The sequence below is a fragment of the Hesperophylax consimilis genome, chromosome 23 (genome assembly GCF_061612785.1).
Source record: "Hesperophylax consimilis isolate HC1 chromosome 23, BYU_Hcon_1.0, whole genome shotgun sequence".
NCBI lineage: Eukaryota > Metazoa > Arthropoda > Insecta > Trichoptera > Limnephilidae > Hesperophylax > Hesperophylax consimilis.
In genome coordinates, this window is record NC_142858.1 from 24,187,161 (window position 1) to 24,200,411 (window position 13,251).

The 13,251-nt window shown below is 34.0% G+C and overlaps 3 protein-coding genes across 10 annotated transcripts in view; 1 reads left to right on the top strand and 2 right to left on the bottom strand.

The window, feature by feature from the left end:
- Positions 1-7,593, bottom strand: part of LOC149412480 (uncharacterized) — a 42,904-nt gene extending 35,311 nt beyond the window's left edge. For 6 of the 7 annotated variants that reach the window (XR_016304578.1, XM_089645953.1, XM_089645950.1 and 3 more), the window contains exons 1-2: positions 7,395-7,593; positions 789-859 (exon numbers count right to left, since the gene is read on the bottom strand). Coding sequence is in view for 5 of the 7 variants with exons in the window: in XM_089645953.1 (XP_089502079.1) it covers positions 789-859; positions 7,395-7,455 (132 nt within the window). In the remaining 2 variants the exon portion in view is untranslated. The remainder of the gene's footprint in view (positions 1-788; positions 860-7,394) is intronic. The other variant, XM_089645954.1, reaches the window with a different exon arrangement.
- On the top strand, positions 4,779-9,657 carry Burs (Cuticle-tanning hormone bursicon). Its single transcript, XM_089645955.1, has 4 exons — positions 4,779-4,912; positions 5,062-5,171; positions 5,965-6,090; positions 9,422-9,657. Exons 1-4 carry the CDS (start codon positions 4,807-4,809, stop codon positions 9,557-9,559), a joined length of 480 nt encoding a protein of 159 aa, XP_089502081.1. The 5' UTR covers positions 4,779-4,806; the 3' UTR covers positions 9,560-9,657.
- A 189-nt stretch (positions 9,658-9,846) lies between these two features.
- The window catches only part of LOC149412482 (uncharacterized), a 29,380-nt gene continuing 25,975 nt past the window's right edge, over positions 9,847-13,251 (bottom strand). The window contains exons 9-10 of one of the 2 annotated variants that reach the window (XM_089645855.1): positions 12,796-13,021; positions 9,847-12,218 (exon numbers count right to left, since the gene is read on the bottom strand). The gene's annotated coding sequence lies outside the window, so the exon portion shown is untranslated. Of the gene's footprint in view, positions 12,219-12,795; positions 13,022-13,251 lie in introns of those variants that run through there. The other variant, XM_089645856.1, reaches the window with a different exon arrangement.

Here is a 13,251-nt window from a genome sequence, read left to right on the forward strand (position 1 = left end):
TTTGTTTTCTTTTGGTCATCCTAGAGGATCAACTATCAGCCAATGGAGTCATCAAATTCCTGTGTGCTACAGCTAGTCGCATAAAAAATTCTAGGAACAGCCCCGCCGCATACATATACTGCCAATCAGTGAATTAATTTATTCTTCTCGAGGTATGTAAGCGGTTCATTATTGATCTTGTGTTCAATTACCATTGACAGAAATGACATACTAGCTATGTGACATTTAATCTGGCTAGGTGGTATTCAAAGACTTATATCTGATTAAAACTGAAAGGGATCGAAACGATAATCTGATTTCCCATTCAAAGTAAGTAATCTTCCCAACAAACCTTCCTATGACATACTCGGTGAATGTTAGTAGCCTGTCAGAAGCAGGGAGTACCACTCAGAGCTAACAGATAGTACACAATTGCTAATCGTGTACAAATCGCCCGTATGTGCCTCACTGTTGAATTTGGCAAGTATTTCTGGTCTGCATGGTTTCAATGGAAGGTTCACTGGAGAACAAGGGACTGTTGTACAGCCAGAAGACACACCAATGGTTGATGGGAAAATGTCAATGTGGAAATCCACACGAGAATGGGTCATTCTACAACTCATTCTTGTTCTCAACAGCTAAGCTATGGAATGATTTTGAAGACGAAATTTACAGATGGAGATCTCAAGAAATTTGGATTAGCGATTTCAAGGGAAGTATTCTACTTTCGTGGCCAGTACACCACAAACTGTGACCTCATTTTTAGGTATTGCCGTTTAATTAACCAAAAAATAAATAAAAGTATTTACCTCGGAATGGCTTAAGCTTGAGATCCTTCTGAGAACATCTTCTGCACGATATTCTATGTGAATTAAGTTTTCTGTTGAAAAAAATTTTTTTTTAATAAATCAACCCTTATTTATTTTTATTACAAGATGTAGTTATTTTTTTTTGGTTTGACTGAGGATTGAACCTTCCTCCCCGGGGACTGGCTCCTAGCTGCTTTGAACTTTTAAAAGCAAAATTATATATATTTATAATTTGGTTGTGAAAAAAATTCAACCTTCCCCTCAGGGAATGAGTTAAATGGGTGTACCGTGCTATAATAATATTGGACAATTTGTATAGCGCCACTTTTGTGAGATATCACCTCAGAGGCGCTTGCACTTAACCTTTCAGGCCTCTGGCATATTCTGTTTTTTAGAGGTGAAGAAATACACTTAAATAAGCAAATATGAATAAATTTTTAAAATGGTTCACCTAAAAACACAAACACACTTTATTAGACAAATGTATTTTAAACATTATTGCCATCTCACTTTTTTATTGTTGCATGAAAAAATTATTCAAGAAAAAATTCACAAAGATTCTTTTTTTTTCAATTTGTTGAAAACTTTGGTTTCATAGAGGTGTACATTTTACTTATATTATGGTTAACTTTTACATTTGAATATAAAGTGTGGTGTTTCCTCTTTCTAACACACTTTAAATTACATTTCTCACCATAACAATAAGGGAGACACAGCGATTATGAATATTAAGTCCTGTAAATTAAGAAATGCGGATGTGTGAGTGCCACCAAATATTGACAGAATGCATTGTCATCGACAACTAGTCTATCTGCCGAGTCTCAGCTCTATCGGATGTCGGAAAGTGGGTAAATTTCCAATCCCAAGATTCCACTTCATTAATTCATTCAAGAAAAAAAAATTCTAATAGAAATATCGATTGAGAAAATAAAATATATAAATAGTGAAAGAAGACTGTCCTTATTGAAGCTTCAAATGATGAAATACCAATTAGAGAAATATTTGAGTATGTTATTGATTCAATTGATAACTTTAGAGTATTAAATAAGTATTCCTTATGGTACACACGCGATACCCAGCAGAGATAAAAGAATAATGTAAGTAATAGTAGGAATACATTCATAGGAAAATATAATAGCGTTGAACATGTAACTAAAAGGATTTCCCCCTAGCTTGCATGGACCCCTGCTGTGTGTTCACGGAAAGGAGCCCTTACGACATCATTTAGTCGTTAGGCTTTCTTTACAGAAATGAAGGCATATAATTCAGTTAGAAAATTTAATTCAGACTGCATTATTAAATGAAATACAAAAATTTACCTGGAATTAAAAGTTGCATATAAAAAAAAAACAGCAGCTACTATATTTATTTATTTATTAACGGACATCGTCCAAATTACAAAATAATAACACGAATAAAGTAAAATGAAAAATACAGGAGTAGACAAAGGTACATGAAAGCAAAGACATATGGTAGATATAATATAAGAAAATAAAGTGACAAGTCGAATCAAGTCAAGACTACGCCGTGGGTCAGGACCACATGACACTTATAATATTCCGTCACTTGTTTAGCGACTGGCAAAAATCATTCAGACTTATCCCTTACTTATATTTTTTTATAGTGAATACCTCACAAGAGTCTCAACTGCTCCCGTCTGGAGCCAGTGAGACTATGGCATCCCCAATTGGAGGATGTTGTGAGGCTGAAGGTAAGTGGGGAAGGGAAAGAGGAAGGTGGGGAAGTACCTGGCTATTCAGATCTAGTCACTAAACACGGCTAAAGCCATTTGGAGCAACGTTTCAATTCTGAATGGTGGTCTTACACCAGGGCGATACTGGTAGTATCTTCCACTCTGGAACGTGCCGCAAATATACTATATATTATTTTAATAATTAATTAATTGTGAAATAACACAAATTAATCAAATAAAATTTATTTGCGCACGCCGGGTTCGAACCCGCGACCTTCGGAATGGCAGTCCAATGCGTTACCACTGGACTATGCCGGCCGTCAAATTATTATATGCCATGTAGTCTAAATTACTCAGTAGGCTTTGCATTCACAGAACGTGAAAAACGCAATGCGTGCTTTACTATATGACCAATGGTTGGTTGCAGGCTTTTGGGTTGTAATTGAATAACATTGAATATTTTGGTGGTCTTGAAAAGAACCATTTTATCTTCTTTGATGGTTGGTGGCATTACATCGCCATTTTTTTAAGAAGGCACAGATTTTCAGCCTTTGTGGACTGTATGCCACCAGTCCACAATATCAGTACTTCTAACTGCCTCCTGCATGACACCATAATGACTGATCACAGCATATAATTGAAATAATTTGACACTTCATAATTAATTGGTCAATTGCATATTACATTGCAGTTAAACAAATGTGTCAAAAAACCGAATACAAATAATATGTGTTTTGTTTTCATTATCCGCGTAATCATGTACTGAATATGAATCGTTAGTTTTCTGCCTTGAATGTATTAGCAAAATGTATTTAACCAAAAATTGTAAAAAACCTTAAAAATGAAACTGAAAACATCAGGTTATTTTATTTTTTATAAAGAGTCATAATTTAAAATTGGACAGTTCAAAAAAATAAAAAACAAGGTTAACTATAATAAAAATAAAAAATATGGCGAGCGCAGTTCGTTTGTTTATCTTGTATAACGCAAACAAGCCAAAAGACACGAGCAGTGTTCGGGTTGTCGCGGTACCATACACGCGCCGTCCGCGAACACCGCTTGTTCAAAAGCATTAAGTGGTTAAGTATCACTAGGAACTATTTCAAATAAGTTAAAACAGTATTTAAGGTTTTAGGAAGCAGATATTAAAATTGAATGTTAAAGACAAAATAAAAAAGAAAGAATTTTTTGGTCTAAAATTTCATTGAAACCCCCTTTACAGCTTATTTACAATATAGTATACACACACAACCTCTCCCACTTCTATGACGGAATGTCACCATGAAGCGTGACATGAGAAAATACATGTGTGTGAGTGTACAATGCATGCTAATGTCTAACGTGGTGGTCTAAAGTGTCATGAACATGCTCTGAATACAGTATAACCGCAAATCAGCATCGTTTGAGCTAATAAAACTTTAAGTTCCACTTTTGATTTTTATGAATGGCTCCTATCTGAAGCCAGAAAAAGTATTGTTCTGTTTTATTGCCCAGCCTTCAACAGATTAATGCCCCAGAATGGCCGGAAAGATGCAGAACTTCCGTTAATCCGAGAGCACTTTTGTTCGGGCATATCCGTAATACAAGTGCTAAATGTACACATATACTTAATTGTATTAGGTACTATTTTATGTAATCGTATTTTTATGTATGTTTTTTGCAAATAAATCTTATATTGCATTATTTTTTTTATGGCCGACATTGAATTACACCTACAGCCCTTTTCTATGAATAAATAAAAGTTATTGTTAATTAAGAAAATAGTTTAGAAAGTGTCATAAGGATAATAAGAACAAAATTAAATATCAAAGTTCCGATGATATTATAAAAATATCTATATAAATAAACATGTAAATGTTTGTTTGTTCAAAAGCTTAATTCTCCAAAAGTTCTTCATCGATTTAGGAAATAAATTGTACAGCGCCCTTGAGGTGATTTTTCACAAAAACGGCGCTCTACAAATTATCCAATTATTATTATTGTTTTGAAATTTTGACACAACGTTGCATTCCAATACGCATGTGTTTTTATATACCTATATTATATAGATGTCACCTGTGACAGATAAAAACATTTTTGTTTTGAAAAATGTCGCCATCTGTTGGACGTGGAAGCAACATGCGCTATTGTTTCTCTATCTGCATAGACAGACTGAGCCACAGCAACGTGTAGCGGGGTACAGCTAGTCTATGATAAAAAAACATAAAATGAAAAATCTGAACTAATGGTCACCCCCTGTTCGTACGGGAAAGACCTGAATATAAGGAGGCTGAGAATCTAATATTCATCAGTTATCCCAAGTGATTTGATAGAAACTAAATAACCATGTTCCAGGAAAAGATAAATTATTTCTATCTATGTGTCATCTTAGTGTCTATTATTGAAATTCGACAAATCCCAGTGGTAATGGCGAATGAGACAGTTGCAACAGGTAAGAAAAACTGTTAAAATACCAAAGCGTAAATTTATATCAATATTTTTATAATAACGAAATATTAAGTAAAAATTTTGAGCTGGATTTAAGCCGAATGCATAGAATACTATGGTACAAGTCAAAGTAACCCTTTACTGAAATTACAGGTGACGAATGTCAAGTAACACCTGTCATACATGTTTTGCAATATCCTGGCTGCGTCCCTAAGCCGATCCCATCTTTTGGTTGCATCGGCAAGTGTGCTAGCTATCTCCAAGTAAGTTGATTGCATTTTCGCTAGTGCCTTTCTTATAGCGACTTGAATGATATTATTATTATTAATGTATAACTAAACATCATATAAATATGTACTGACCCTAGTCAAAATTGCATTCAGAATTTTGGAATGATTCCCTACTCAAAGTATTTAATGAACTGGTCCATTGATAAAGCGCAGGTTTTACAATTATTATTTATTGTCCGTTTCACATGTTGCGTAATATTTTTGGCTCTAATGACTACCAAAATAGGATATAATTTATCTTTCACTTTGCACGAGTAAGTATTCAATATTACAATCAAGAAATTCAAATATAATTACTGTACATGAATACTTGATGCGAAGTTCCTTTCTTGGTTCCTTAATGGATACTATAAATACCGGAGTTTCCGCGTAGCAACAATTGCATTAATACGATTCTACTTGTGCTCAAAACAAAATGAGTTTGCTCTAACGAAATGGTGGCTTTTGCTAGTGCGGCATGTATTTTTTAAATCTTATAATGTTTTGAAACTGCGATGCGATTGAAAAACACAAAATATTTCATTGGTAAAAAAAATATTTTTGTATGCAGTAATACCTCCTTATTAAAAGCGTTCCCACTCAGTGAGGCAAAAAAATTATTCTAAAATATATGCTTTTCTCAGTTAAGCAGTTCTCGAAGAAGGGGAAAAGATCATTATACATAAAATTGATAATATATTCCTGCAATTATTATGATATTTTTAATTTACAATAATATTGCAACAGGTTATTTAAAGGAGCGTTTGAACATCTTATTGTCTTGTAGGTATCTGGCAGCAAGATATGGCAAATGGAACGATCCTGCATGTGCTGCCAGGAGTCCGGAGAGCGAGAAGCCAGTGTTTCTCTGTTTTGCCCAAAGGCCAAACCAGGAGAAAGGAAATTTAGAAAGGTACGGATATAGAAATAAAAATATAGTAGAACAAGATAAAATTATATGTGGGGTCAGAAAGTAAAGAACCTTTAAGGAAGTGTGCGGTTATTGCTCTAAGAACAGTCAGTGTTCCGATAACAAGGAAGCCTTCAAGTAGTGAAGGACTGAACCTATCAATGTAACTAGCTACCATCAATGGTATGATCCTGATCTGGGTGCAAGGAAACACAGACACAGAGACATGGTGCAGAACAGAGTCAACTGTAGCGCGGCAACTTGGCACACATTAACTCAATGATAGAAAGTGGGACAGTACTGGGCGGATTGGTAGAAAGCACCCAAAATGAGACATTCTCTTAAACGCACCAAACACCAAACGAGCCTGTAAACTGCTGGCCAAGCAGCGTTAGAAATTCAAACAATGATTTTTTTTTAAATTTTATTAGTAGGATATTCCTGTCTTAACCTCAAAATTATTGAATTCACCTTCAAAAAAGAGAATTTACAACTGTCGGTGTCGGAAAACAATGATATTAAAAATAAAACTGAGTAACTCCATAAAGTGCGAAAAACTTTATGGAGTTACTTAAGTTACAGTTAATTTCGGTGATACGGGAAGGAATAATTCCAAAATTGGAATTTCTCACAGGTACACATTACACAAGTGGAGAGCAGACCCAAGTGATGTTGTATTTTAATAATGTTGTTTCATTCAGAACCTAATTAATATAACAATATTAACAATACTCATCCTCCAAGAGATTCCATTACAGACCATTTACAGATTCCAGGTTTACTACGGCTGAATCTGTATAAATCGTAAGTACACCCCACTTATTCAAGTATTGTAGGATTTGTTTTACAGGAGTGTTCGTATCATTAATAATGAATTCAGATGAAGCCGAATATAAACCATCTACCACATCATCAAGTTAATTGACATCGACCTGGTTGTCATTTGGATAAAAATTAATTTCAACAGTGGAAGAATCCCACAGAATCATCTAGATATTTTAAAGATTAGAGATATTGCTGTGTTATAATTATAAACAAGAGAACCGCCGGTACAGAGTAAACAAACAAAAAAGAGAGTTGGTGTAGCCATGACATGAAAGTTTGGGGAACCAAAATGCACATAATAATGGCGGGATTTTCTTTCTACGCGTTTCTTTTACTTCCACGACTATATCGGCCATAATGCAATCGATAAATACCATTAATTCTGCAATCAAAATAACCGTAGCAAAGAAAATTTATTTTGTGGGAACTAACCTCAAATACTTCAACGTAATATCGACATAAATACATTTAAAAACACTTACTTTCGTAGATAAACTGCTCTGCAAAAAGTGTACCTCGAAGAAAATACTTTCTTTTACACATAAACACTTTTTAAAGTTAAAAAAAAACTTTGTTATCACAACTGGCAAGTGGCAGTAGCTAAATCATAGATATACCCATAAATAAACCAATCACGATATACCAGTGACCGCAAAAGGCATTTTTGTTGACTGTTGTTGACAAAACAGACAAACGCGCCGAAAAATGGCGGCCATAGATTTACACGGCGGCTGATTGGTGATAATATGCCATAGTTAAAAATTCGAAAAAATCTAGAAATTGTTGCCAGTACTAAGACGGAGAAAATAAAATGGCTCCACTTGCAGAAATTCGAAATAACTTTTTTTTAAATTTCTATCTGCGTGAACACGCTTGAGGCCGGCCACCGCGTTATTGTATTATTATGATGAGTTACATCAAAAACCATATAATATTAATAATACGTTCAACTTCAGTGGCAATATGAACAACTCTAGTCGCTAGAGGGAGCCACTGTAGCATATTGTCTTTGACGTGGTGGTATATTCATGACTTTGACATTCCTTTCAATGGCGGGAAATTGAATTTATTTAGTACTTGGTGACTGTGTTAAGTAGTTGGACAGGGTTTTGAGACGGGTTAAGGTAGGGACTGTAAAAAAAATATTTTTTAATGCGGGTCTTGAAGAGGCCCTGATTATATCAAGGAGGAAATACAGCATTTTGTGTGAGTTTTGAAATATCGAATATATTAAATTTATCAATATGTAATTTTTTTTTATTATTATTTATTGAGTTAGTTTATACATTTGAATATAAACTAATATAAACAAGATCATATTTCATTTTGTAATTTTACATATTTTTACAATAAATATAACATTTCTTTTTAAATACATTAATTCTTCCTTCATTCTTCAGACTTTCAGGCATTTCATAATACATTTTTTTAATACATTAATATTATTAAATATGTTAAAATCTTTTTGTAAAATTTCTCACAATTACATAAGTATTTTATTACCTTTATAAACCATCAAAGGCGCAGTTAATAGCCGCTTTAATATTTTTTTTATATGTATGAGCAAAAAAGCACTAAGGTTATGTGTGAGTTATCCATTTTTTCATTAAAGTAAAATAAAGAATATAATTTCACATAAAATGTATGGGAGAAAACCAAGGCGTATAATTTATACCGCTAGGAAGCGCTATTATTAATATCATAAGGTATTTGGTTACATATTATAAAAACAACCAGTTCTAATGAAATTCGAAAAATAATTGGGTAATAATAAAATTGAATGATCTTTAAATTTATAAATTGGAGTAACTTAAACTTCCTTTTACTAGATTTTGGAAGTATTTTTCTCTTTTCTTCCTCTATTTTTTTAAAAGAGGCAATTTTGGATGGTCTGAACTTAACTACAAGATCAGCTTAGAATGCAGATCTCGTCTAGAATAAGGAGAACTTTGAAAGCCTGAGAAATTTTACAAGGATCTGGGTTGAAAGATGGCCTGATTTCAGATTCGCTGACTAGACTAAAATCATCTGGAGTTTCAGGTGCCAGGTGTGATTGCTCTTGACGTTCACGGCTACTCCCTCGATACATTTCTATTACCTGTGCTCAGATCCTTTCCTTTTGTTTAAACTCTTCCCTGCACCTTTGCATGCACAGATGAAAGTTTTTTTTTTTGTATTTTATTATTCTATCTAACTAATGTCTTTCTTTTAACTTATGATTTATCTCTTGTCGTTTCTTGCAGTTTCCAGGAAATGATGTGGTTGATATGAAACCTTCACTCAATATGTTGTGGAGAGCCTTGGAGAAGGAACCATCTGTTACTTATACCAGTGCAGGAAAGTGGTTGGCCACCTCCAATTACACACATTTATATTATTATCTAATAACTTATCTACGTTTTTACTCTCCATTTAGGTAGTTTGGTGTTGGTTTTATTTCCCGAATTAAATAGATCAAATATCATTATTGATTTGATAACAATACACAATTTTTTTTCTTCACAAATAGGTTTCTACCAAGGCTCCCCTGGAATGCATGTGCCGTCCTTGCACGGGAGTGGAAGAGAATGCCGTGATACCGCAGGAGATAGCCGGATACATGGACGAGGGACCCCTCTCCAATCATTTCAGGAAGTCCGGCCAGTAACTTGAATAATACTGTTTCATTCGTTAAATTGAACCACAATAAAAAATAATACGTTATCTATAAAATAAATTTAACATATTAAGGTGTACTGAAATTAAACTGAAAGAAATGAAAGAAGTTTTTGATTTATTCACCTTTTATCTGATTCATACAATATTTTATTACAGAGAGAATTCTGTCGAGGATCCCAACTTGCTAGAGAAAATACAAAAAGTTTTATTTAAAAAAAAAAAAAATGATACATATTACGAAAAACTAAATTACTATTCTATGGATACGGATTTCGTAAAAAATTCTTTCATTAGATAGATAAATCATTTAACTCTTTGCACGCGGCCGTATCAACTGTTGTTACGGCAAAAAGTCTATACTCACACGCGGCTGTATCAACAGTTGATACGGCAACTTTGACAGCCGATATTCCCGCTCTCTTTCGTCATAAATGTATTTCTTGCTCACTTGGACATTTGTAGAACTATCACGATGCTGACATCTACAAGAATTTATCAAAAATAAAATTGTATTTCATAAAAAAAGATCGATAACCAAGTGCGCCTCTTCGCGCCTTTTAGTTTACATTTTTGTCAACAGATGGCGTTAGTTCTAGTTTGTCATTCACAACTTTTCATAACTAAGAATGATAAGTGATCATGGTGTCCCACTTGTGTCTATAAACACATTGGCCTAAGTACACACACACCGAGAGTGGTTTATTTATGACGCCGAGTGAATGGCGGGACCACATTCAAAAGATACGGTATGTCTTTGTATGAAATTTTATGTTTTTGTTTTTATAAACATCTAAGAGTGTTGACACACGAGGATTTATTTTCATATTGTGGAGAATAATCTGTTCTGTCTATATAGTCCAATAAATCATGCCAGAATGCTATAATTTGACATTTAATTGCATGCATAGGTATTTGAAAATATGTACCGCGTACGGGTATAGATAAAACGGAGCGAATTAACGCGTTCAAAAGGTTAATAACGTAATAATATCAATTCCTGACGTCATAGGTTTCTAAAAGTTTAACTTTATTTTCATTTGCTTCATTATTTTATTTTGTATATATTTTATTATTTTTCTTTTCTATCTTACAATATTTTTATTTTTACTTTATATTCTATGGAATTCTGTAATATGTTCTGTGTTATATGAAACTCGTGGCATTGCACACCACCCTCACTGAGATCTGGAATAAACGAGGCAAACATATATTTTTTAAATGACCTTCCCGATCACCCCACTTTGTTTATTTATTTATGTCTATTCTTGAATACACGTTTTACAAATTATTACAGTGGTTTATATTGCAGTACAGAGAAAAAAGTACAGAAAAAAGGTATAAAAAATGAAGAACATAGGTTGATTTAGGTAAAACTGGAGTTTTTGTTTGATCCATAGCTTAACGGGACACCCTGATATTATAATATTACATATTATCACACATACTGTATTCATATACCAATGTTCACATATTAATCATATACAATTGCAATTTATTTTTTTTATTTTCTATCAGAAGACAAAGGGCCTTGAAAATAAAAGCATTTAAAATAAACATAAGTTTCATTACTTACGCAATAATAAATTTAGTATCATAGAGTAATTGTAGGTATTAGAAAAGAACACTAGAGAAATGGTCCATAATTGTTATTGCATAATCTTCTACGAAGTCTTGGATGGAATATTCATTGAGACAGTGTACATAGGCTGCTTTAATTCGTCTATCCCATCAGAGGCTAAAAGATGTGATGATTGAAAGATGGAATAATCTTTTCTTGTCAGGGTAGCATTGCAGTAGTCAGAACCGAGAGATATATAACTTTAGACTGTTTGTCCTCTTTGTCAGGCACATAAGTATATTAGGGGTCGGGTTGTTCTCGTATATTTGAGTTCACTTCAACATATTCAACACATTTTCCACATCAGCTGGTCCATCAATAAAGTGCTCACTAGTCTTTTAACAATTGATGGAGATTTCTCTTCTCGTGCTCGCTTGCGTCTAGCGGCGGATTAATTCGCGTTAGTATTGCCACATGTGGGAGGAAATAAAGTAGTCCCACAATGCTTACTGCCCATGCAATCTGATATTATATCTAAGTGTTTCCTCAATTTTTCACCAATATTTTCCTCTTTTGCACTCTTTTCAGGGTGAAATGCCTAATACCAAAAAAAAAAATATTTTCCTCATCATCTTTTAACACCCTTCAATGATGGAGCACTCTGTTAAAAAATTGGATTGCAAATTCCTCTTCTTCGGTAAACTATTAACCATTTTTGAGTTGGTCTGCTCTTTAGTAAACTATTGACCACTTTTGAGTTAGTCTGTTCTTTAGTATCTTTAACAAAGAAAATCTGAGACTCAAACTCTTAAATGATGGATTCCAACCAGTGGTGATGTATTGGACCATCCCTCTGCAGAGCGTCTTTGCCAGCAGGGGTGTCAGTCTTGGTAGTCGGTCGAGGCTTGATGGCTTTCATGACCGAGTCATCGGCCTCAGTTGTGAAGTCTACATATTATGTCAATAAATGACACCTATTGTATTTATTCCTTTAGATAGCCTGAACGTCTCATTCGGCAATCACAAATCATTTTTTTTCAAGGAGAGTTGCATGCACTTCGGAAGGAACTTCAGCATGTTGGGACAAGTCCTACAAAAAGAAGCTCAGTATTAGACACTCAATCAAAATAACTGATCCGGGTACAAGTAATGGGACAAAGTACAACTTGCTTGACCTAAACTACATATTGAAACGTTGGTCAAATCTGAGCATTAAAAGGAATGGACAATTCAAAGTATGTATCTACACACAAACGAGCAACAATCAATAACAGAGCTACTAGGAATATTATCAACTTGGCAATTAATAGCCCTTTAAGATGTAGGAAATATGAAAAGAATGCAGAAACACTGATTCACCTAGAATGCTAATGCCCCTTCTTAATGAGAAGAAAGTTTAGATATCTGTAGAGCCACGTTATTCAACAAGACATTGCCAAATACCCAATAACAACTATGGTGAACTTTATGAAAGGGACTAGACTACTTAGTACTTTAAATAAAACATGTTACTGATTAAAAATTCACAGTATTGTCGTAATCTTCCTGATACCACAACTTTTTCGTAGCACCTAATCACTGTTTATGTTTTGAATTTGAAATTTTTGTATTCACCATAGTCTTCGACGAATTAAACCCCAGTACAAACTAACAAGCGTTTATCTCACCTGGAATATGGGTTCAAGCAATGATCATGATCAGCCCTCCGTGTATTTATATTTTTGTGCCTGTTGTCGGCGAGCTTGAGAGGCAGCAGATGGGCCTCTGAATTCATTCAAGTTGATGGAGGTATATCTGAATTTCTAGCTCTGAGAGGAAATATGTAGACTCCAGGAACTCTTGTCGGAGCGGGTGCTGACCCCAGTGGACCTCCTGCGCAAATCATGAACAAGCCTACATAATAAAGGGCACAACACAGACTGATTAGAATAGGGATTTTTTTCTTTTATTAACAATCTTATGATAATAAAGTATGCTGGGGATCATGTCTAAAGTCCAATGTTGAACCACTAAATATTACTCAAAAATTGATCCTTAAAGTGATTTACAAAAAAAAATCTGTTATCCATCCAACCTACTTTATAAGGAATGTAATGTTATGTGCATAAAACAGTTATATATCA